The sequence below is a fragment of the Odocoileus virginianus genome, unplaced genomic scaffold, assembly GCF_023699985.2.
Source record: "Odocoileus virginianus isolate 20LAN1187 ecotype Illinois unplaced genomic scaffold, Ovbor_1.2 Unplaced_Scaffold_6, whole genome shotgun sequence".
Lineage (NCBI taxonomy): Eukaryota > Metazoa > Chordata > Mammalia > Artiodactyla > Cervidae > Odocoileus > Odocoileus virginianus.
In genome coordinates, this window is record NW_027224268.1 from 2,825,545 (window position 1) to 2,850,628 (window position 25,084).

The window sequence follows — 25,084 nt, forward strand, 5'->3', positions numbered from 1 at the left end:
CCCTGGTCCAGACAGGGACAGCGTGCCCCAGTTCTCCCCTCCTGCCTGCCCCCTTGGGGCTCTGCAGCTGCTTGCACCCTTCCTGCCACTGCAGTCGCCTGCTTTGCTCCTCAACTCTTTCTCTGTTTCTCATCTTTGTGCAACACCAATCCAAGTGCCTTTTACTTTCTTAAAAGAATCAGACTTTCAGCTACCTTTTGCTGCAGCATGAAGAGCTCTTCCATCAGTGAGTTATTGCTGTGACGGCCGAAGCTCTTCAGTCAGGTCTTGTTCCTCCCCTTCTTGTCCCATTTCAGTTACTGGCTTTGCTCAGTGAGCCTTTGTTCACTAGGTCTTTTAAGTCACACTGTGAAGCTAGATTACTCCCCCTTCCATCAGCCTGTCTTTACACACATGAAAATATGGTCCTTTGATCAAAACTTTTTGCTGCCCAGCTCTAGACCTCTGAAATGCCAACTAATCTTTAACTGGAAAAAGGTTACTGAAGAGATGCTTCAAAGTTTGGGAAAACCACTAAGCTATTAGTTAAATCTATACAAGTGTCAAAATTATATATTTTATGAATACCTACACACATGTTGTGTTTAAGGGGCTGAATTGTGTCTCTCCCAAAATTCATATTCAACAAGCCTAGCCCCCAGTCCCTCAGAATGTGACTATGTTTGGAGACAGGGCCTTTTAAAAGGTAATTCGAGTTAAAATAAGCTCCATATAAACAAGGTCCTACTGTATAATACAGGGAAATCCAATCTCACTAGTATTATTCCAAGAGAAGGAAATCTGGACACAGAGAGATGGGGTTAGGGAGGTAGGGAAAGAGTTGTATGCAGAGGAAAGGTCCTCTACAAGCCATGATGAGAGGAATCAGGAAAAACTAAACCTGTCAACACCTTGATCATGGACTTCTAGCCTCCAGAACTGTAAGAAAACAAATCCCCATTGTTTAAACCACCCAATCCACATGTTATGGCAGCCCTGGCAAACTAACACAATATGCTTTCCTTATGTACTAAAAATCTACATGGATATCCAAGAGACTGATACATGGCTGCCTGCACAAGCAGGAAATGGAGACATTGGTTCCTTATGCCTTCTACTTTTCAACCATGTGACTCTATCATCTATTCAAATGATAAACCAAAAATTTACTCCTAATATCCACTGGTGACCAAGGTGTAGGAAATGTTAATATACTACTGCTAGCTAGCTAGCAGTCAAGAACAGCTTGACTGTGAGACATCCATGCAGCAAATAAATGAGGTTGGTCTACTATAATGGAAATACATCCAGACAGATTAAGCGAAAAGGGCATGTCACGAAACAATGGGCACGCTTGGTTTAAAATAACAAAGCAAGTCCCCTAGAGAAAAAAATAAAGGCAATATATAATATACACTAATTTGTTAACAGTAGATGCCTATTTTTTGAGTGGAGGATTAGTTTGGAGAAGCGAAATTGATTATAAATAATAAAAACTAGAGCTCTGTCTTCTCCAACCTGAGAACATGAAGAGATTTAATCTCCCCAAATTTAAAATGTGAAAATGTTTTGCTTACGGCCAAGCTGTCTGTTGTGTTAGGAAGTTAAAGACTTTCAAAATCTTAGCTTACTGCAATGATATTCTTTGTCAGTGGCTCCCAAGCTATGAGGCCAGGGAGAGAAGTATCTCAATCAACCTGTTCCAAAACATATTCCCCTGCCACAGGACCACCAACCCCCAGCCCCGCCGCCAAAAGCATGTCCCTTGATCACCCACTGCTCTACAGCCCAGGGTGCTGTCCTCACTCACATGCAGTCCAGGCATCGGTATGCCTCTGCAGCGCAGGATCAGCATGAAGGGCACAACACCCACAAAAGACTGTAATTTGCTTTATCAATAAGTCTGGTCTTTGAGGCAGAATTGACAAAAGATCTCCTTGCAACCAAACCACCACACAGTTCAGTGACACTGAATAAATACACGCCCAGATAAAGAGGTCTTCGCTTACTCTCAAAGTACCAGCCAGAAGTAGGATTTCCTCCAAATGTGATAAAAGCTGGCTTCTGTGTTGAAGGGGGTGTGGCTCACGCGTGGCACACAAATGACAAGTGATTACTAGTGAGATCAATTCTGATATGCAGAGTGAAAAAATGAACATAAAGAGAAAGAAGTAGTAATCAAATCACCACAGTGCAAATGCATTCAACTTTAATCTTTAATATCTAACATTATTGCTTTAGGACATGCTTTCCCTGAACCAGGTACAGAATGCTAATTACATAAAAATATACACATAGAAAAAGTAGTTCTCCATATTCCCAGGGAAAAGACAGTAACTTCTAGAATACTCAAGTGTTTTAATTACAAAGTCTTGGTCATTTATTAGCTCTGTAACATACATATTTAAATTAAACATTATTAGACAACCGTTACAATGGGTACATGTAAGGTGCCATTACTGAGTAAATGGATTCTCCCGTGAGGGGATGTGTCGCCTCTCCCACCCACTGATGAGGCAGCAATACGGTTAGTTGAATTTTTGAGTATGTGATGCATCGTTGTACACGCTTATCCTCTTCTCTGCCCAGTGCTGATCTGCGCATGTGGGTGAGCTGGTTAGGTTGCACTGGCTACCTCTCTAACTTCCACAGCAAGACGAGCTGGGCTTGGGCTTTCGGTGCAGACTGACAGTGTCTGTTTGAATCAAGGGATCTGACCTATCCTCGGTAGCGAGCACTCTTCGAACTGCTTCCTCAAAGGCTGCTGCGACATTAGTGGCATCTTTCGCGCTCGTTTCAAAGTAGGGATAGTCGCCGTTGTCCCGGCACCAGGCTTGAGCTTCTTCTGCAGACACCTGCCGCTCGCTGATGTCAACCTTGTTGCCCAGAATCACAAAAGGAAAGCTTTCGGGCTCTTTCACATCTGCATAATATATGAATTCTTTCTTCCAGTTACTCAAGTTCTGGAAGCTCTGAGAATCATCGACACTAAAGGTAAGCAGGCAACAGTCAGAACCTCTGTAGAACGGCGTCCTCAGGCTTCTGAAGCGCTCTTGACCAGCCGTGTCCCAGATCTGCATGGTGACAAAGTGTCCATCCACCTCCAAATCTTTATTTAAAAACTCCACACCTATTGTATGGAAGAGCTGGGCATCAAACTTATTAGTCACATATCTGTTCATTAGAGAACTCTTCCCAACACCACCATCTCCAAGGAGAATGACTTTGAAAAGCGATGATTTTCCTGCCATTATTAATCTCAAGATCTCTGACTGTGGAACTCTGTAAAACAGAAGAGTACCATTACATTCCTTTAGACCTGTACCTAGCTCCATGTGCCTCTCTGAACATCAGTGCTAAGGGAAAGAAAATGCAGGCAATACCTGACAGCAAGAGATGTCACCTACTGAGCTCTGCACCTTGCGCCAGGCACCATCAGCCGTCACTCCCTGCAACCACTGCTGAGGGCTCGTTCTTCCCCTTCCTCCAGTCACCCTTGACTGAGGCTGGCACTCAAAGTCGAGTCTAGCCCCCAAACCATCTTCTCAGCTCACAACAAGCCCTGCCACCATTTGTTAGAGAGGCAGCAGGAGACCAAAGTGGGCACATTTCTAGAGCAACTGCAAACCGCCCTCTGGTGGCATGGTGACTGTGTTCACTGATGGCTTTCCTCTCAGGCCAGGGGGCTTCTAGACAATCCCCTCTTTCCCTTTCCCAACACTATCACCAGAGGAACTGGCAAGCTGGGAACAAGAGACAGAGTTTACTGATCTGGCTGTGAACAGACCAAAGCCAACCACTTGAGTAAAGGACTCTGTTCTCTTCACTGGGGACACTTTTTTGCATTGGCTGACATTAATGTCAGCACCAATGGAATTTTTATCATAATAATATATATGATAACCTAGCACATTCTACCCACAAAATTCATTTGAGGAGCTCCAACACTTCTGGACAAATGTGAGCCTGGGCTGTTTGTTACTTGTATTTTGAGGGGGAATGCAATGAACCTTGAACCAAAATGTGGTATGGTGCCCATGCTTTAAGGGGAAGCCCTGGGGAAGGACTAGACTGCCCCTTGCACCAGCCTGGGGAAGTGAGGAGGGTAAGGGTGGGGTGGGGAGGCATATGGAGATTCAGACACCCATTTACAGCCTGGTGGGAGCGTTGTTCATATTTAAGGCTTCTATTTTAACTCTTTATTATGGAAAATGTCAAACATACACAATTTTGGAATAATGAGAATAATATAATGATACCGCACAGACCCTAAACCTAGTTTTGCCAATTACCAACTTACAGCAAATCCTATTTTCTCCATTGTATCCCCTTTTCCCTTCTCCCAAATTATTCTGAATCAAATTACAGCATTTAGTCTGTAAATATTTCAGTATAAAATGGCTTTAAAGATATTAAAATTTGTAAAAGAAGACAATCTTTAGAGTAGTACCGTCTAACAGTACTTTCTGCAACAAAGGAGACATCCTCTACGTGGACTGTCTGATATGACAGCCACTAGCTACATGTGGCTATTGAGCAGTGAACTTGTGCCTGGTGGGAGAAAGGAAATGAACTTTAAATTTTATATAGTCTTAACTAATTTGAATAGTCACATTTAAAAAGCAAAGAGCTGGACTGGACAGCACAGCCCTACAGCAAAAATGGTAATTAACTTTCACATGAAAGTAGATAATGTGAATCCCTCAATGGGAAGGTAGTAAAAGGCATGAACAATAATTGCCATATTGACTAGGATAAATTTGCAGATTCACTGCAGTACGGACCTCCCTGGTGGTCCAGTGGTTAAGACTCCATGCTTCCACTGCAGGGGGCCCAGGTTCGATCCCTGGTTGGGGAACTAATAAGATTCCACATGCTGAGCCACATCACCCAAAAGAAAAAATAAATCACTGCAGTAAACAAACATTATCTGGCAGCCTCCTGGTATACACAAGCATGACCCAGTATAATGTAATTGAACACTTCCCATAACCAGCAAGAATTCTTCATCTCCTACTACATGGTACACATTATTCTTACAAACATGTGGCAACTTGCTGCTCTTATCGGCTCTTTGAAATTACTTACTACAGCAATTACTACTATAATCTATACAATTTAAATTGGTGAGGCAATCAGGAACATACTACCTGGAGACTTTCCAACCCCAGCACATGGTTCTGCCCAGTGCCCAGGCTAAATTACTGTTGGAAAGGAAACTGAAACTATCTCAAACCCCTTCATTTCCTGACATAGTAACAGTGCACTAAATCGTTTCCTTTGTTTAATTCTTTGAGATCTTGCTTACATGACTTCAACCCAGAAAAAAAAAAGTAGCAAAACCAAAAATGCACACCAACTATTCTTACATAGGGAAAGTGAAAGTACTTAGTCACTCGGTCCTGTTCAACTGTTTGCCACCCCAAGGACCATAGCCCGCCAGGCTCCTCTGTCCATAGGATTCTCCAGGCAAGAATACAGGAGCGGGTTGCCATTTCCTCCTCCAGGGGATCTTCCCAGCCCAGAGATCAAACCCTCGTCTCCTGCCACTCCTGCATTTCAGGTGGATTGCAGACAGATTCTTTACCACTGAGCTACTGGGGAAGCATCTGCTAATGTCCCCTCCTTAACATTCTTTAGTGGTCTTCCAGACTCAGGTCTAAGTCCAACTTCTAAGGCAAGACACCTGGTCCTGTTCCCCATTCTTGGCATCAGCCATTCAGAAATGTCCTGTCAAATGGAAGTGAAATTCAGATCCCAGCCTCAGCCCACATACTCACCTTTACCCTGGCCCGCGCTGCTCCCCCTGCTGGCGACCCCACCCACTGCACCTAAGTAACTGTTGGCCTTCAGAATGCTCAGTTATCCCTAACACTGTAAACTTCCCCCAGCAGCCCCTCATTCTAGGACTGTTCCTTTCCCAGGGTTTTCAAGATACATAAACACGGACGTTTCATGTCTCTAACTGCCTTGCTAGACACAAACTTCCACTGCACAGCATCAACTTGTTAGTATCCTTACATCACATTATAAACCAGACTGTGCAATCTAACAACCTCCACCCAGATGAGAGGTTACATATCTACCGAATTAAGTCTTAGAAATTCCTTGAGATTTGTAATCATAACTTTTATCAGGATACTTTGATAGTTCTTCTTGCATAATAATGTGGGATTTGAGATATGCTAGACTCACACACCAGGAAACAGGTACATTTTTTACATTTCCCATATATTATTTGGGACCTCCCAGATATCTTATTTGGGAGTATGCTGGCATTTGTTCAAACAACCAATATAGACATACACAACTCTCTCAGTCTAGCTGCAGCACTGAATATAGACACACATATGATAATTATATAAACTCTCTTATTTCCCACTGACATCTAACAAAAGTTAGCTTGATGCAATTATCATTAATATAACATAATTAGCTTACAAACATTAAATTTTCCCCTTTTTCTTCTCTAAAAACAGAAAAATCCTTTGAAACCTCTTTAGTATAAGCTGAATGAATAAAGGTATCCTGCTATGTTCTTTTCAAGACTTACCTTAAAATGTAACATGAAGCCTTTTATACTTCAGTTTAGGATTGCCCAAAGGCAATAATCTTCACTCAAGCTAAAAGATGACTTCAGCAATCAGCTAAACACTATAAAGAAATCTAAATAAGAAAAGCATAATACACAGGCCATAAATCTTACCTTAATTGTTCAGTTCAAACATCATCATCTGCAAAGAAAAAATGTGAAAGTTCACCTTAGCAATATACATTCAGTCTGTTTTCATAATTTTAAGAGTAAACACAAGAATTAAAAAGTAAAAGAAATGTCTGACTTATATTAGTAGCTAGATTCTTAGTTTATGGCTGATTCATGTTGAGGTTTGACAGAAAACAACAAAATTCTGTAAAGCAATCTATATCCTTCAATTAAAAAATTTTTTAAAAAAAGGAAAACTGCACCTGCAAGCTTTTCATGACCTTTCTCAGCCTAAAAGCAGCCCTAGAATCAAATACTACACTTTAACTACTATTTTTTTAAAAAAATTTTTCACATGTCCGCATCCACCCTACTTTTCTAAGTATCCCATTCAGACAAATATAAAATCTGGTTAAGATGAAATGTAAAACATTTCATTCGTTGTTCAAATTCTGCCCAAATTTTGAGTGATTTAGAATAATCATATTCCAGAGAATAAAATCAAGGCATCACCGACTCAATGGACATGAGTTTGGGCACCCTCCGGGAGATGGTGAATGACAGGGAAACCTGGCATGCCGCAACCCACGGGGATCGCAAAGTCGGCTGAGCAACTGAACAATATCAATAAGGATAAAAGAAGGACCACTCAAGGGAGAGGCACCCAATGTGATACAGAAAAGTTTGGGCTAAGGCAGCACAGAATATCCTGAAGCTTCTTTCTGGGGAGCCAGAGCAGAGGGCAAACTTTGTGAGTTAACAGAAGCCACTGGCAGAAAGGAGAACTGGCTCCCTGTGCCAAAGGCCAAGAGCCCGTACCCGTGGCCAAGCTCTAGGACACCCTGCAGCTTGGGGACTCTGGTGACAGCAGGACCTACCGGAGGGCTGTGGGCAAGATTCACTGAGACATGGACACCAGGGAAAGCGGCTCACCACTGTGCCAGGCTCATGACCTGAGTGCAGACAGCTTCTGCAGAACAAACACATGAAGAAGCCTTTACCGATAGTTTCATGGAAACCACACAGGTTTCTTTTATGGCCATTACTTCAGCCAAATTTCTGAAAGAGTCACAGGCAGAGCAAATGAGAGGGCAATGCAGGCCGACATTAGGAAGCCAAAGGATCCTAGTCTTACACACCAAATTCAGCGTGGAAGTTTTCTGGGCCAACTAGGCTGTGCTAAAGTGCTAAAAACCACTACAGTATTGTAAAGTAATTAGCCTCCAACTAATAAAAATAAATGAAGAAAAAAAAATAAAGTGCTAGCCTCTTTCCATCTAAACCAACAGTTCCAAACTCCTCTCCCTCCCTTTTTTAAAAGCAAAGGGCATTTCTGCGGGACTTACATAAAGCAGCCTTCAACTTATAAATTCAATCAATGAAAAACACGATGCCCTTCAAAATCTTGACATTTGGGGAATAAGGACAACACCAACACCACCCTCACACTGACTGAGCCCTCCAGGCCACTGACTTTGCATCTCTGCATCCACTCGCCACCAGCTACCCTAGGGATGAGGACTCTGACTCAAAGAGGTGACATTCCTTCCTGGCGGTCACAGAGCTAGGAAAGGGGTGCAAGTGTCCACCCCAGGGGCCTCTGACCCGGACAAGTGGCTCTGACCACTGCACAGCTCTGGCTGGAGGAAGAAGGAACTGGGTGGGGGGATACGACTGGAACCAGAAAGCAGGACCGAGGTGTGAAGGCACCCACATGGCCAGGGAAAGCCCGGAGGGGGGAGCAGAGCACCTGGGGGTGGGGGAGGGGGGCTGTGGAGCAAGGAACGAGCTGTGGGGCCACAGGACTTCAGGGGCAGGCCACCAAAGGATTTCTGCCAACGCCCTTGAAGTGAGCCTACCCGCATCCCTGAGCAGATGCGGAGTCCAGAAAAGCAGCATGTCAGCGGGCTCTGGGGTGGCTGGCCTCCTACTAGAGACTGCAGTAAACTACTCACCCCAAACCCCTCCTCCTGCTCACCCCTGGCCAGGCGGCTAGACCTCAGCTCCCCGGAAGCCCTGCCCCCGCGCTCCTGGCACCCCCTGCAGGCAACTCTGTATGCAAAGGCAATACTGAGATCAGCGTGCCTCCCATGGCAACTTCACTGTCTGTAAAGAAGCAAGATCTCGAAAAAGATTCAGTTAAGGGAAATGTCTTATACCATGATAAAAATGCCCAGATTTTTCTGAGTCGTCCATTTCCTAGACTACACCAAAAATACATCCCCATACCATTCTAAAACCACTCGCCCTTAAAAAAAAAAAAAGCAAGCAAGGGGAGAAAAAATATTGCAAAACTGTTCCCAGTGGGGCAAATGGAAATGACCTAAATGCATAATTGGGGATGCTCTGCAGCCCTTGAGAAGACTGGAGATACGAGTCTGTAGAAATGCATTAAGTAATAAACCCAAAGAACGTGTACGCCGTGATGACACCATGTAAAAGGTTCACAGGTTAACATGAAAGTCTGCAAGAAAATCTCGAACAATCAACACCAAGTCTTTAAAGTCCTGACTTGATTTCACACTCATACTCCTTTTTCAAATATCAAAAGTATTTTTTTAAAACAACAACAATCATTTATTTTGCTCTTGAATCTGCAATCTGGGCAGGGGTTGGCAAACTCAGAAGCATTTTTTAAAACTTCATTTCCACTTAAAGCCTAGCTTGACTGAATGCTGTAACTGAAATAGAAATAATTTTTCTTTTAAATTTTCTTCAAATACTGCTATCCACCAGACCTTAAGGACAACTGCTTCCTAAATTTTTCTGTAACTCAGGTTATATTAAAAATAATTCAACATGAAACCCAAAACACAAGCAACAGATGAAAAAATAGGTCAAATGAGCTTCATCAGAATCTAAAATTTTTGTGCTTCAAAGGGCACTATCAAGAAAGTGAAAAGACAATCCACAGAAAGGGAGAAAATACTTGCAAAATCATGTATCTGATAAAGGACCTGTATCCAGGAACTCTTAAAACAGTAATTTAAAAAGCAATTTAAAAATGGGCAAAAATGGTCAATATCATTAGCCAGTAACGAAATGCAAATGAAAACTATAATGAGATACCACTTCACACCCAAAAGGCAGACAATAACAAGTGTTGCTGAGAATCTGTGAAAACTAAACCTGTCATACGCTGCAGGTGGGAAGGCAAAATAATTCAATGGAAGGCAAAATAGTTCAATGACAATGAAAACAATCTGCGGTTCCCCAAAAAGGTAAACACAGAGTTACCATCAGTTCAGTTCAGTCGCTGTCGTGCCTGACTCTTTGCAACCCCATGGACTGCAGTACTCTCCTAGGTATGTACTCAAGAGAAATAAAAACACATCCACACAAAAACTTGTACATGAATAGCACAGTATTAATCATAATAGCCAAAACATGGAAACAGCACAATGTGCATCAACAGACGAATAACTAATAAAAATGTGGCCTCTCCAAACAATGGAAGATTAATCAGTTACAGAAAAGAATGAAGTTTTGATACATGCAACTACATGGATGAACCTCAAAAACATTATGATAATTTAAGGAAGCCACACACAAAAGGCTATACATTATACCACTTATATGAAATGTTCAAAATAGGCAAATCCACAGAGACAGAAAGTAAATGTGTTCCAGGGAATGGGGAGTGACTGCTAATAGGTACAGGTTTCTTTTGTGTGTGTGTGTACAGAGAAGTTATATGACAAAAATACTCCAGAATTAGTGGTGATGATTGCGTGATTTAGTGTCTATACTAAAAACAACTGAACTGTACACATTAAAAAGGTGAGCTTTATTGTATGTGAATTCTAACTAATCTAGACATATTTTTATTGATACTCACACACACTCCGCCTGAGAATTAGCAATAAGACCCTAAAATTAGATTTATACATACCACAAATGATCTCCTTGTCCCTTCAGCAGTATCCTTTTCAATAAGCCAGTTACACCACAATAAATACTCTGTTAGGATTACAAGATCATGTGCTGGCAACAATGAATGTTAAATATGGTGCACACTAATCTGAATGGGAAGTTGGTTAAGTAGGTTACTGGCAGGAAAGAAAATGAACTATGTTTTCAACAGATACCTCAAAACTAAAAGAGCATTGAATGCCAGCCCTTTCCTTCTTTTTTTTCCCAATTATTTTTATTAGTTGGAGGCTAATTACTTTACAATACTGTAGTGGTTTTTGCCTTTCCTTCTTATAACACTATTTTCCAACAACTTTTCAATTGTACACTTTTATCTTGCACTATCAATTGTTTACTGACAGTGTATCATTAGGAGGCTTTTCTCTGGTCTCTCTCTCCATGCTGGCTTTCAAAGCTAATTATTACAATAAAACAAGGGGGAGTCACATTCAAGCATGGAGAATATATATCTCAAACAGAAATGTTTGTATGGATTAAAGGCAGACCCTTTTTATTGGTCATGGACCTAACTGCCTCCATTCGTACACATAACAAAACCCATTTCTTTCTTTATTACTTTTATTATATAGGATTTTGAGCACAGCATTCAAAGAGCTCTCCAACCTCACATACCTACCTGCTTGTCTTGTCTCAATTATAACCCTCCAGGTCACCACCCCCAAACCTATCAGGCATTTACTGTCCAGCCTTTGCTCAGGCCCTTATCTTGCACTAGGAGTTCCCTCCCCACATCTTGACAGCTATGAAAATCCTAGTTACCTGAAGGCCCACTTTTCCCACATCCCTCACAACCTAATCTTTCTCTTCATTTTCATAATCATTCCACTTCTATTACAGCTCTCATTCACTTATAGTTTCCTAATTACAGTGTCAACTCCCTGGGACGGACACACAACACCTAATGCCACCCATTCATTGGTCCTTTTTTGGGTCTGCAACATCTAGTACAAAACTTTCCACACACTGAGGTACCAAATGGATGCTAAATTGAGAACAATGAGTAAACTACTTCCTCCTTCATTCTTGCTGTTCTATTCTTATTTTTCTATTTGTACTTCCCGTACTTAGAGTTTTTTGTTTCTCTATCCAATCAGTTCTTCCCCCATTCTGTTTTTGAGGTCTATTAAAATATGTGGGAGAGAACAAAAAAAATTGGATTCTTACTTGAAACTCAAATGAGAAAACCACTTTAAAATAAGTACTCTGGAATGCAACAGGAAACGCTGAAGACCCACATTCCTGTTAACAAGCTGCCGAAGGGATGCTAGGTTTATAAACGGCTTCCTCAAATTTTCAGGTTTTCAAATCTGAACCCCCTTGACTAACTCTCATTTCCAAAAATTTAAACTGAATTGATCACTTCTGGTTTAAATTTAGGAACAAATCTTTTTTTTTCTTCTTTTCAAAATCACATGTTTCTTTTGCACTCACTCTTAAATGTCCCAGTTAGAGGCACACCACTTTATTTCATATCACGGCTTAGAAACTGAGGCTCAAAGAAACTAACCAAGGCCACAAAAGCATGGTTTATCCCTCCATCGTTTCTCTTTCCACCTAAGCTGTATTTATTTCCTTATCTCTTAATGCAGGTGTGTCTTGCTTAACAGCCTTTTAGCTCCCCTCTTTTATTTCCAGTCTTCCCGGTTGTCCTGCTGAACAAGGCATGGCAAGGAAGTCATTAAGTATAATAAGGGGCACTATCTCTACAGCAAGAAGTGGGGCATAACAAAACGAATTAAGCAAACAGCACAGGCACAGACCAACTCGGGAGGCACAATTTGCCAGATGAGAACACGTTATCTAGGTGACCACTGGGCATTACTTCAGAGACAGCTGGAGAAGGAAAAAACTCTACAAATCAAACCACGCTATATCACGAAGTCAAAGCAGCTCATCCTACTTAAAGAAGTCGTTCCTTAAGTGCTCTTTTATGAAGATCAGGCATCTAATTGAACTTTTAAGAAATATAAACTCTCAGTTTTGCTTAAAACAAGGCACCTTTGTAGTCAGATATACTAACTAATCATTAACAGTGGTGGAGTGAGTGGGTAGGGAGAAGAGAGGAGGAAAAAAATAGATTTGGTTAAGGAACTCAATTTTCTTAAATTATCCTGAAAGCAGAGAGCAGTGTGCTCCAACACAACTTTCTGTGATGAAGGAAATGTTCTTACATTCAATATAGTAGTCACAAACCACGTGCAGCTACTGAGCACTTGAAATGTGGCTGGTCCAACTGAGGAAGTGAAGTGTTAATCTCATTTCAATTCGGTTACATTTAAGTTGCTACAGGAGTACTGCATTGGAAAGTACAGGTATGGAGTGTGCTTAACTGAGAGTCCATGAAAGAGCTGCAATGGGAAAACCTTCTAGAATCATATGTGAGACAAGGGTGAGTGAATGGATGGAACTGTGTGCTTGAGCCTTGCTCTGGAAAGAGTCAAAAAGGCTTCATGAGATTCTTAATGGAGTATGCACCTCAAGAAATGATCAATTAAAAATAATTTTTTAAAAAAAGAAATGATCAATATGCATCTGCAACATTTGAATATTTCGTGTGATTAATTAGTGTAGTTCATAAGACCCTCAAGACTTTTACCTTTACTTGCCATTACAATTTCGAGGTTCTCTCCCTTACCCATAAGACTTCATTAATATTACACTTGGACCATGAACTGTGACAGTTCAATCAAGAAACTTAATTCACAGGAAACTGCTAATCCTTTAAGTGAGGAAAACATTTTGTTCTTTGTTTTATTTAATGAAGTCCTCAAAAGGAACAAGCATAAATTTACCTGTAATGAAGGCACCTGAAAAAGGCACTTGAAATGCTTGACAGAAAAGAGTGGGGATAGTTTTAAGGCTGCACTCTGGGGGGACAGAATTAAAATGCGAAGAAATGGATAAAAGTCACAAAATAGGAATACTACACTACGAAGTAGAGCAGGGTATTTCAGGAAGAAGACCGCATTGTGAAAGAAATTAATGTGAATGTGCATGTTAGACAAATATATTAAGAGCAACAAAACACAAACTGAACACGATCTGCAATGCTCTGCTGTAACTGAAGGGAACCCTGGTTCTGACTCGTCTCTTCAAGTTAGATAAGAAACCTACTATCTTTAATTTGAAGCAGAAAGGGGTGAAGGCTGGAGAAACTTCCATGTGAGCTCAGGGAAGAGTCAGTATAGCAACCTGCCCACAGGCAGGAGGCCATAGCAAGGTAGAACTTCTTGGCTGTCAGAGAAATTAAGTAAGAGGGTGGAATTTCCCAAGAAGATCTGTTTCAAGAGAACAGCTGTATATCCGGCATACAGGACTGAACGAGATTAAAGACTGCCATTCTGCTGGGAAACTGTCACCAGGTCAAAATGAGAAGAAACGTCAGAGTGCTGCAGGGAGCTATATGCAAAGTTCACTTCATCACACGTCTCCATCGCTGATGCTGCAGTTTGTCCCCACCAAGGTACTGAAGCTGACTTGGCTTACAAAAACCTCCCCGAGCCCAGACTTACTCCGCCATCATGACACATTTCACTCTGTGCCTGATCAACTCTGCACCTGCTCACTGAATGGAGGTTCTCAACCACTCTGTTCTCCCGAGCATCAGCAGAAGTCACGGGAGACTTCCCAAGGCCAGTCCAAGGGCTTCTCAGTCCTCATCTAAAACCCCTAAGGCGCACGCAGCCCTGAAGCAATTGAAGAAAAACGTGCCCCTCTGAGGACTGCCCTGTGTACACTTCTACAAACACACCCTCATGGCTGACCAGTGTCTTCACCAGAGGCCCACCCAGTGGATAGTGAATTCTAAGATGGAGCAATGTGTCTGAACATATTACCTGACATCAAATCTCAGAAGGAGTACCCTTCTGAGGGCATTTAAAAAAAAAAAAAAAACAAGTAAGATAATGGAGGCCCAAATGGGAAAGGGTCTTGCAACTACCACACCTCTAACTAGAAGCATCAGTGGGACCTTCAAATCTTTGCCAGGACTCAGTCACAAGTACTGTCTCTCTTAGGCCTAACAGCCTGGCAATGAGCTTGAAAATGCTTCCTTCTTCATTGTCCATAAAGCTACCCTGCCTTCTCCGCCCCTCACCCCATTAGCTTTCTGCAACCCCAATGCCTCCCTTTTCTAACAGGCTCTTAGAGCGTATCTAGCACCAGGCTGGTGCCCTTGCTGTCGTTCAGTCACCAAGTCATGTCCGACTCTCTGTGACCCAAGGACTGCAGACTGCCAGGCTTCCCTGTCCTTCCCTCTCTCCCAGAGTTTGCTCACTCATGTCCGTTGTGTCCATGATGCCTTTACCTCTTCCCAAACTGTATCTTCCTGGTATATACCACCTAGTGATTCCTAAAGTCCACCTCCACCCTTCTGCCCCTTGGGCACCAGATAAGAATTCCAACTCCTTTTATAATACAGTCATCTGATATATTCAGATGGCACTTCAAATTCAACAGATCTAAAAACCAAGCTAATTATTCTCCCCATTTCCAAAATCTCTTCTGTCTCGCCCACTTCACCCATAAAAGAAACGTGTCCAGTTCAGTCCCTACCTACTGCCACTGTCTTGTTTGCTCAAACAACAAATGCTATGACTACAATAACATCAGCTGCCACTGTTCCCTGAGTGTCTACTAGGTACCTGGCGCAGAGCACCTTGAAGTCACCTGCAACTCAAGATGCTACCACCTGTGCTTTATAGCTCAATGAACCAAGTTCATAAAGACTGAATAACTTCCCCCTGGTATAATTGAACAGGGCAGGTCAAACATGTGTGACCTCCACTTCCATCGAAAGATAAGTCAAAAAAAATACAAAGCCAAAAAGGACAGCAAGAGAACAACTGTAGGTGAGAGGTAGCAACAAAACCAGGAAGATGGAAAGCAAATGGTCCAGCAGTGACAAACCGAAGAGCCAGGAAACCTACCTGGGGAGAAACAGCTGTCAAGGGGGCATCAGCCCCCAAGGCCTGGGGCGCTTCTCAGCTGGCTGGGCAGAAAGCACAAGGGGAGACCCCATGACACCCCCTCAGCACCCAGGAGCCCCTCTCCCTACCAGCAGACCTACTTCCTAATAAACTGTTTGCAGCAGGAGTTGGGGATGGAACTCTCCAGATGATGAGGGAGGGGACACCAAGCGACAGTGTGTGCAGGAACTGGGCAGGGCAGGTTATATGACATTTTAGAGGGCATCACAGAAGTGCTGGCAGTCTGGAGGATGCCTCACAACCGGCACTCAAAAGGGAGTTCACGAGTTCGCGGTAGGTCATACCACATTCCTTTCTATGACATCATATCTTTGGGAGGCGGTGTTCCCTGGGGCTAGCATGATAAAAATCAAGTGCTGCACAAATATTAATGTGGAACATGGTATGAGGGTAGCAGCTGTTTGTTTCCAAACATTTCTGAAATTTTACTGAAGAGTACTGGAACTCATTTTGGAAATGCTTTGTATTCACCAATGCGTGGCCTTCCAGCAGCTCTTCTGTTCTGACTTCCATCGAAACCACAGATGTATGCTCAGGTGTGTCCACCTAGTCACTGCTCTGATTACACACCCCAGCGCGAGACTGCACCCATGAGAGTGGTCGCCTAGCCACATGCCGCACTCCATCAAGTTCTGATATTTGCGAACCTATTAAATCAGTCAAACCCTCCGTTATCTGTGATATGCTGCCACAGAGCAAGTGCCAGCAAGAGAAATCTGTACGGCGCTTTTCAGACTTCTCCAACACTGACAAATATAGCCCCTCTCACAAGAGCGAACCTTCTGGAAATGACCCAAGCCTCTGTTCCCCCAAAACCTAACTCAGTTCACGAGAACCTGGGATGAAAACGGTTCAGCCCACACTGACCCAGCAGTCGGTTCACTGGCTGCTGTGCTCTGTGATCCTTCACTCCCAGATAATGAATGGGGCCACGGGATGAATGTAGCAAGCTGTTCCATACTGTTTCTCCATCCCCCTCTAACAATAGCAGACACTGGGAAGGCATCAGGCCATGGACACAGTGGGGCCTGTGTTCGGAGTTTCTGCACTCAAACGAGCAGGTTGAGGGCAGCCAGTGTGGTGAGTCTCACCCGGTTCCTCTTCCCAGACACGGGGCTGGCTCTCCCCAGCCTGTGCTGACCTAGCTGCGACCTCACCTACATTGGCTCACCACTGGTCATCCTCTCTATGTTTGTGATAAGCACCAGCAAGCCCTACTCTGCACCCGGCATGATCAAAAATTAACAGAAGGTAATGGAAGAACCCAAGATGTGCAAACACCCAGAGCTCAACTTCACAACACGTGCTATGCCAAGAGTCACGATGGGGAAGTTCTCTCCAGAGCACAGGCACCTCCAGGCTTCCTGGCAAGCTCCAGCCTTGCCGCTCCAACCCAGGGCAGCCGGGCTCCTCCTCCACCTACACACCTAGGTCTGCGAGCTCTCCTCCCACAGGAACCTTGACCTTTCATCTGCATCACAGCTCTCCAAACGCCCTGGGGCCTTTGGCGAGTTCACCACCCCCCTGAAAAAAAAAATTCTTAATACATGTTCTGTTGATGATCTACTTAGTCACGGGCTCTATTTTCTTTTCCTTGGTTTTGATTAACAAAGTTATTACTGAGCTACCTTTCAAGTGAGACCTGTTTCTCACACACACACTTTTCCATTTGGCTTATTTCCTTCTGTTGCTTCATCAGCTTGCCTAAGGCAGAACTCCAGGCAGCCCTCCTTTTACTGTGCTTCAGTTATTAGGGGCTCTTTACAAACTGAAGGTTTCTGGCAAACTCTGCATGAAGCAAGTTGATGAGCGCCATTTTCCAACAGTATTTGCTCACTGCTTGTCTCTGCGTCACGTTTTCATAATTCTTGCATTATTTTAAGTTTGTTCATCATTATTATATTTATTACAGTGATCTGTGATCAGTGATACCATCAGTGCAAAAAGATTACAACTCACTGAAGGCTCCGACGATGGCTAACAATTTTCAGCCACGAACTATTTTTTAATTAAAGTGTGTATGTTGGTTTTTTAAGGCGTGATACACAGGTATGGTATAAACGTCTTGTAACTTTCATAAGCAGTGGAAAACCAAAACCTCTGGTCTGAAACCAAATCCAAAACATCTCCGAGGTATATCTGTACTTGGAAGCCAATAATTTGACGTCTTTACTTGGTGTCATAGATCCACACAGGCATTACAAAGTACAACCAGCTCCATTTTACAAAGAAAGAAATGTGACCTAACTTGGCCAGAGCAGCAAACCAAGTGTACATAGAGCAAGACTCCCCAGAGGCCAGTGGGTGGTCGTCCTGCACCAATTTCTCTTGATCCTCCCCAGGATAAAGCCCCTCTGGCAGTAACAGAGCACACAGCCCTCTGGCAGACTGCACCTGACAGCCATCATGTTCAGGTGTGCAATTCAGCATCCCCTCCACCCCACAGCAGACAACTCCTGATACAAGGCAGAGAGATCTCTTCACTAGCAATGAACACACTCAGTGTCCCTCAGCACGAGGCAAAAAGCAAAGCTCCTCACAAGAGATGCCATGTTGACCAAATGAATAACACTCTCACAGCAATTCCTAAACAGAGCCAATCTTTTTTTTTTTTCCCCCTGGGCGCACTGCAGAGCTTTCAGGATCTCAGTTTCCCCAACCAGGAACTGAACCCAGGCCACGGCAGTCAAAGCCCCAAGTCCTAATCACGATGCCACCAGGGAACTTCCAGGGCCTTTGGGACTCCTCTCACTCACAAAGTTCACCGAGGAGTTACATCTGCCACCAGAATGAAGCAGCACATGGACTGAAGGGGCTAGTTTTAGGCATGATGAAAACATGCTGGAAAAAGTCAGAAAAAAATGCAAGAATCAATTAAAAATTTTTATAGCTTATTTCTTGAATTCATTGATAAAATCCATGCAGAACTATTGTCCACTGAAGCCAATTTAAGGAAGAATTTTACGCTCAACAAGAATGGCTTCCCGATTTGTTTCTTGTAAATATTCACAAGTGTTCAACTTACAAAGCTATCAAAACCACATCAGCCAGAGCTTGGGATTAACACACACACACTACTACATATAAAACAGATAATCAACAAGGTCCAGCTGAGTAGCGCAGAGGATTCTACTCAATACTCTGTAATAACCTACATGGGAAATGAATCTGAAAAAGAATGAGTATGTATCTATGTATAACTGAGTCCCTATGCTACACACTGGAAACTAGACACTGTAAACCAACTATGGGGTAGTTGCTCAGTCACGTCTGACTCTTTGCGACCCCATGGAGTGTAGCCCACCAGGCTCCTCTGTCCATGGAATTCTCCAGGCAAGAATACTAGAGTGAGCTGCCATGACCTCCTCCAATAAAATTGAAAAGAAAAAGAAAAAGAGAAACACATCAACCTTTCCCTATTTCACCACACACACACAGTAAATACCATGAAACAGGTACCTATGTGCTGGTGTGCAAATGTTTTGTTTAACAACACCTGGCCCACGACCTTGAGTAGGTTGGGTAATGAACTCTGTGGGAGGACAAAGTTAGAACCCGATCTCATGACTGTGTCCAGACTGTATGCTTCGGGGAGAGGGGGACTCCCCACTGCCCTTGATATCACTAGCACCTTTTTATCAGCAACCAAAGAGCTACTTAGAAAATATTTGCTGACAATTGGAATAATACTGAAACCAAATTTCCTAAGTCTACTTTAAAGGCCCTAAATGCCCCTCGAGTTCTTTTCAACACTTTTGCTGACGAAATAGAAAAGGGGAGTGGGGAGATTTCTGTTATTAGAAATTTTTTGGTCACTCTTATTCTTTCTAATGGATGAATATGTCTCTTAGTCAAGGGAGATCTCTTCAAGTTCCCAAGTCCGGGAGGTTTCCTGAACAGGAACCCACAGCACATCTGAAGGACTTAACAGAAGCACTGACCATGAGCTCTGGAGTTGCATGGACTGACGTCAAGTGGGATTTCTCAACCCCGGAACAAGCAACATTCTGGGCTGGGCAACTCTCCATGGGGAGCTGTCCTGGCCATTGTAGGATGTTGAGCAGCACCCCTGGTCTTTACTCTACAGACGCCTGCAGCACTCTCTCACATGTGTGAGCCAAAAAAGGCTGCAGAGGTTCAAAATTCACAGGGGCCTACTCGGAATCCTGGCTCTTATCTTCAGTCCTCCAGAGAACCACAGTCTAGATGGAAGAAGTGGCTGAGGAAGAAAGAAACGGAAAGAGGAGAGCTTGGACAAGAGCGAACAGCACTGAAGTATTTCCTTCGTCTCCAAGAACTCGGCCAGGAGTCAAGGCCAACAGGGTTCTAGTTTTCCTCCGTCTATTCTAACCTTCCAAATGACAAACCAAAAATCTCTCCAACTCACAAAACTCTCCAAAGTAAATAAGTCAGCAAGCCAGAAGCTTTTTAGTATAAACTAGAGAAATTTGCTATTAATACAATACCCACACACAAAAAACTAGGCACCAGACGGCCACACCAGATGCAGAGTTTGAGACAAGTAGTGAAGGTAACTTCAACCCAAGGTTCTAAAAGAGAAACGAAAAGCAATATTCTTAAAAGTCCCTAGCAAAAGAGTACTGAGCTTCCTTCAAGTCTTGAGTTTTGTTCCACTGAAAAGTTTCTGAGATTACAGGCAATTTAGGAATTTTCCACTGCAATGATGATGGCAGAGAAAGACAAGCACGAAAAATAATTTTTCATTAATTTTTTAAAAAGCAACCAAAATCTATTTTTATCAGGCCACCGAAATCCTACATAAAGAGCGTGTTCACGTGACGATTTGGAAACTACCCGAAGTCATTCCTCAAAAGAACCCTGGTCACGGGATGTATCATCATTTGAAAAACAAAACAACAACAGCCCAAAACTCAACTGATACTCTCTGACTTAAATAAAATTAAATCGACACAAAATTTTCATCTTGTCTCTTTTAAAAGACCAAGTTGGAAGAAAGAGAGGAACACGATTCGGAAACCTTGGCCAGAATCTACATCCGATAACGACCCAAACCGCCTCCAGCCCCTAGGATTAGTTTTTATATTGCCCCCCTCGTCTCGGGAGTGGTACTAACACCTCAGCAAACGTTCACCTGGGTCAGGTCACCTGGAAGCAGGTCAGAAGTCTCCAGTATCAAACCGTGCGCGCCTCTTTCTCTCTGTGAGTCACGTCAGAGTGGGTTGCTTTGGGGTGCCTGGGTGGATTTGTCCGTGTTTGTGTGTTTCCCTGTGGAAACATATGCCCTCTCTCCCCTCAGGGGTTGGTGTGGCTGTGTCCCTCTCCCTGGGTGTTTGGGTATGTGTGTCTCCAGCTGCTAATGGATCTCGTTCCCCGTGTGCGTCTCCAGGACTTCTGGGTGTCTGTCTTGGAGCGTGTATCTCTCTCCCCGGGTGTGTAGGTGTGGGACCCCATCTTTCCACCTGCGTCAGACACAGTAGGAGGCAAGGGGCTACAAGTCGTTCCTTCTCCCGGGGAGGGGAGGGCGGGAAAGTGACCCGCACTGACCGCGCGCGCGCCCCCCGCCCCAGTGCCCGAGCCCAGGCCGCACTCGCCGTCGGCGGGCTCCGCTCAGACCCTGACGCCCGCGCAGCCGGCCCCAGCCCCCGCCCAGCCCTGAGGGGAGTCGGCGCCCCGCTCACCTCACGGCCACACAGAATAAGTTCGGGAACTCCGGGCCGGTCCGTCCGGGGGCAGGGGGAAAAAAGTGAAGAGGGTCGAGGAGCCAGCGGGCAGGAGACGTGGGCGGCACGGCGCGGGTCAGTCTGCGGTTGCCCCCGTCCTGCACGGAGGGAACAACATGGCGACGGGCCGGGGCGGGGCCCGGGGAAAGCGGGCGGGACCTAGTCGGAGGGGCGGGGCCCGGGGTGGCGGGAGCCCTGGGAAGGTGGGGCGGGGCCTGGTCGGCAGGAGCCCTGGGAAGTCGGGGCGGGGCCTGGTCGGGGGGCCCCGGGCGCTGGGCCTCGAGGTCGTCTCCGCCCCGCCCTCACCCACTCCTTGCCGATCCCCTCTAGCTGAATCACGGGTTTTCTTCGGGTGGGCTATTTCTCTAGTCCTCCGGTTGCGTTCCCGGGAGAAGAGAGCACGGATGCTAGTTACCTTTAAAAGCTGACGTAAAGTGGGAATAAACAGACCGCAAAAGCACTGTCACACGATGCTGTGACTGCTCGGCGAAATGAATATGCAAATAGAGAAGTGAATAGATTGAAAAATGAAAACAGCTGTGATATTGTGCAATAACAGGATTTTTAAATTAATTTTTAAAAATTTCCTTGCTCTTGTTAAAATTTTTACTGCCTCTCGCCTCTCTAAATATAAAGCAGTAGTGGGAAAAGGTATAAAAAAGCAGTGGGAAAAGGCGGTATTGAAACTTAATTCCTCACTTGAAATACGGAGTTAAGCGCAAGTCGATACTAGAGACCAGAGAGGGATTTTCAGTCCCTCTATAAATATATTTTGTAGGGCAGATTTAGTTTATTTTCCAAGAAAAGGATCTCACCTTTATTGCTTCCTGGGCCCACAATCATTAACGTCTGGCTCTTTACGAAGTCATTTTTGGGTAATGAATCTAATGTAATTATTCAGTACTAGAATGGTTCCATTTGAGAGTTTGTCACAAGCATAAAAGGCAATTTTAGAATCCTTGTGAAAGTGAGGCATGTGACTGAATTCTAGTTTAAGCTTAAATGAATTTTTCTTTCATAGAAAAATATCATATCCATGCAGGGTATTTCCCTAAGGAAATAGGAGTAAAGGTTTATAAAACACAAATCTACTGATAATAGGGAGGATGAAGAGATGCATTATCTTATTTTAAAACACATAATTAAAACTACACAACAAAATATTTAAGAACTTCAGAGTTAATCTTTCAAAAGAACACCAAAATAGGTAGTGTTAGATCCAGTGGACTAAATTGCAACAAGGAATCCATGGGTCACTAAGGAAATGCTATCTGAAAAATTCTAGATCTATGTCATAATCATAGACAAGGAGTGATGCAGTAAGGGTTTATCATTGTAATTGCTAATACCAACCAGCTATTAACAGGTGCACTTATGAAATTATTGTATCTTAACTTAAAGCCTTGAGAAATCTAAGAATTTTCGAGAAAGGGTCCTAAGAAGGTCCTACAAGTGATTCTCAGGCTGTTTCAAAATGTGAGTGAGCCATATAAACATATCTGATTGCAACCATAGTCAGCACCTGAAGAAAGAACATGGTGGTGGTGGTTTAGTCACTCAGTCGTGTCCAACTCTTGAGACCCCATGGACTGTAGCCTGCCAGGCCCCTCTGTCCATGGGATTCCCAAGCAAGAATACTGGAGTGGGTTGCCATTTCCTTCTCCAGGGGGTCTTCCTGACCCAGGAATCAAACCCTGGTCTCCTGCATTGCAGGCAGATTCTTTACTGACTGAGCTATGAGGGAAGCCCCAAAGAAAGAATATGGAAGGGTACTTTTTCTGAAATAACTCTTACTTGGACGCTAGCCAACTGACACATAGAATACTTGTATATTCTGGTCTCTTCCACCGTCCACTTCTTTACCTAATTGATATGACAATGCAAGAGTAGGCTGAGTGGAAAGATTCTTCCCTGAAGGGCAAGTTTGGGGATTTTTCCTGTGGATGTGTCTAGTTGGCAAGCTGACACAAGTTAGATAAATATGGTCTCTATTGCTCTTGCTTCATGAACTTGTTTATTAATGAAAAACATTGAAGAACTGACCTAGTTTGGCTCCCTTCATCTAATTAGGGTTTTTGCCTTTATATTCTGTAAACATCTAGTGCATCACTCAAGGCAGGAAAAAGAGGTCAAGGTTGCTGGGCATTAATCATACCTTTCCTTAAGTAACACCTACTTATTACTATGAGTGCTAGGAGTTAATACTCCATTTAAAGCTGGAGTCTGAAAGAGATCACCTCTGGTATCTCTGATGAAAAGCTACAAGTAATAAATATTATAATATTTATTATAATCAATAAATAATATATTTATTATAATCAATAAGAAATATTGATCATAATTAAATTGACTGTGGACTTCTCTGGAGTTCCAGTGGTTAAGAACCTGTGCTGCCACTGCAAGGGGTGTGTTGGCTGGATCCCTGGTCAGGGAACTAAGATCCCACATGCCTCAAGGTGGAGCCAGAAAAAATTAAATTGATTATATCTTTCACATATAAGGAAAAACACAGAACTCAATGGTAGGCAATTTGACCATTAAAAGACAAATCTGAATAATCAGACCCTGGTGGCTCAGTGGTAAAGAATCTGCCTGTCAGTGCAGGAGATGCAAGAGACCCGGGTTCCATCCCTGGGTGGGGAAGATCCCCTGGAGAAAGAAATGACAACCCACTCCAGGATTCTTGCCTGGGAAATCCCATGGACAGAGGAGCCTGGCAGGCTACAGTCCATGGGGTCACAAAAGAGTCAGACACGACTTAGTGACTAAACAACAAAAATAATCAGATATGTGGCCCCTCAAGTACTGAGGCTACAGCAGGTAGACAAGACACTGGAGGAATTCAGAGGTGTCCCCAGACACTCCCACATTTTTGCTTCTGTCCTCCAGCTGTGTTTATATCATATGACCTTACCTCGCTGAATGACATAGATTCAGTCTGTTTCCTAAGAGAGCTCAGAAAAGTGGAGGAGACATTCAGTAAGTAAGTACACAGATGTACAGTTATAAACTGGATGAAGGGCCTTGAAGGAAATAAACGAGGTACAGCTGGTGGGAATACAGGGTGATGGGACCAAAGAAGGTATGAGTGAGGAGGTGATTCATACTGACACCCAAAGATGGGCATGTGGCAGTGGGCAGGGCTGGTGCAAGTTGAGGGGACGGCAGTTCACGAAGAACCTAGCACATTGCTGCAGCCAAGAAAATGATAAAGATGCAAACTATTACAAAATCTTCAGAATTGGTGGAGAAGCTGAAATTATACTTGTTTCTCTAGTCATAACTAGATCTAATGTGCTATCTTAAAAATAACAAGTAGGTGTTGAATAGGACTGCTCTTTCTTTACCACACTGTAAACATAGCATAACCCAGGTAATTACAGAGGGCAGAATGAAACAGGCATTAACCTTCAGGAATGAGGTGGGGAATTTGATCCCCTTGCTGATTTCTTGATGAATGTGAGTCATAAACTGAACTTCACCTTTAAGGGCAGCAGAGGGAAAATCCCAGGCATACCATGGTATGTAAAAATATGATTGTGTGTGTTTGTGTGGATCTTTGTACATATGAGTGTTTATTTAAAAAAAGAAGAGTGGAAAGGAAGTAGGAAAATCAAAACAGTTGAATTGTTATGAGAGTAGAATCTTGGGTAATTTTTTACTGAAATTTTGAATCCCACATTATAATATGCTTTGAGCAATAGGTAGAAATAGGTGAAAGTAGGTTGCAAAGAGTCGGACATGGCTGAGTGACTGAACAACAACAACAATAGGTGAAA

At 43.4% G+C, this 25,084-nt stretch overlaps 1 protein-coding gene and 1 non-coding gene across 3 annotated transcripts; one reads left to right on the forward strand and one right to left on the reverse strand.

Annotated features, from left to right (window-relative positions):
- Positions 1-2,177: 2,177 nt before the first annotated feature.
- RAB9A (RAB9A, member RAS oncogene family) lies at positions 2,178-21,457 on the reverse strand. 2 transcript variants are annotated; one of them, XM_020894924.2, is made up of 4 exons: positions 21,264-21,457; positions 7,561-7,652; positions 6,686-6,713; positions 2,178-3,261 (listed from the first exon to the last, which is right to left on the reverse strand). In XM_020894924.2, exon 4 carries the CDS (start codon positions 3,228-3,230, stop codon positions 2,619-2,621), a length of 612 nt encoding a protein of 203 aa, XP_020750583.1. In that variant the 5' UTR covers positions 3,231-3,261; positions 6,686-6,713; positions 7,561-7,652; positions 21,264-21,457; the 3' UTR covers positions 2,178-2,618. The 2 variants fall into 2 exon arrangements, with proteins under 2 accessions (XP_020750583.1, XP_020750582.1); XM_020894923.2 differs by lacking the exon at positions 7,561-7,652.
- Positions 4,765-4,837, forward strand: TRNAW-CCA (transfer RNA tryptophan (anticodon CCA)). The gene has a single exon. It is a non-coding gene; the product is annotated as a tRNA-Trp (tRNA).
- Positions 21,458-25,084: the final 3,627 nt, after the last annotated feature.

Bases quoted from the DNA above. Each gene is read 5' to 3' on its own strand.
- RAB9A (XM_020894923.2), bottom strand. From the start codon at position 3,230: ATGGCAGGAAAATCATCGCTTTTCAAAGTCATTCTCCTTGGAGATGGT.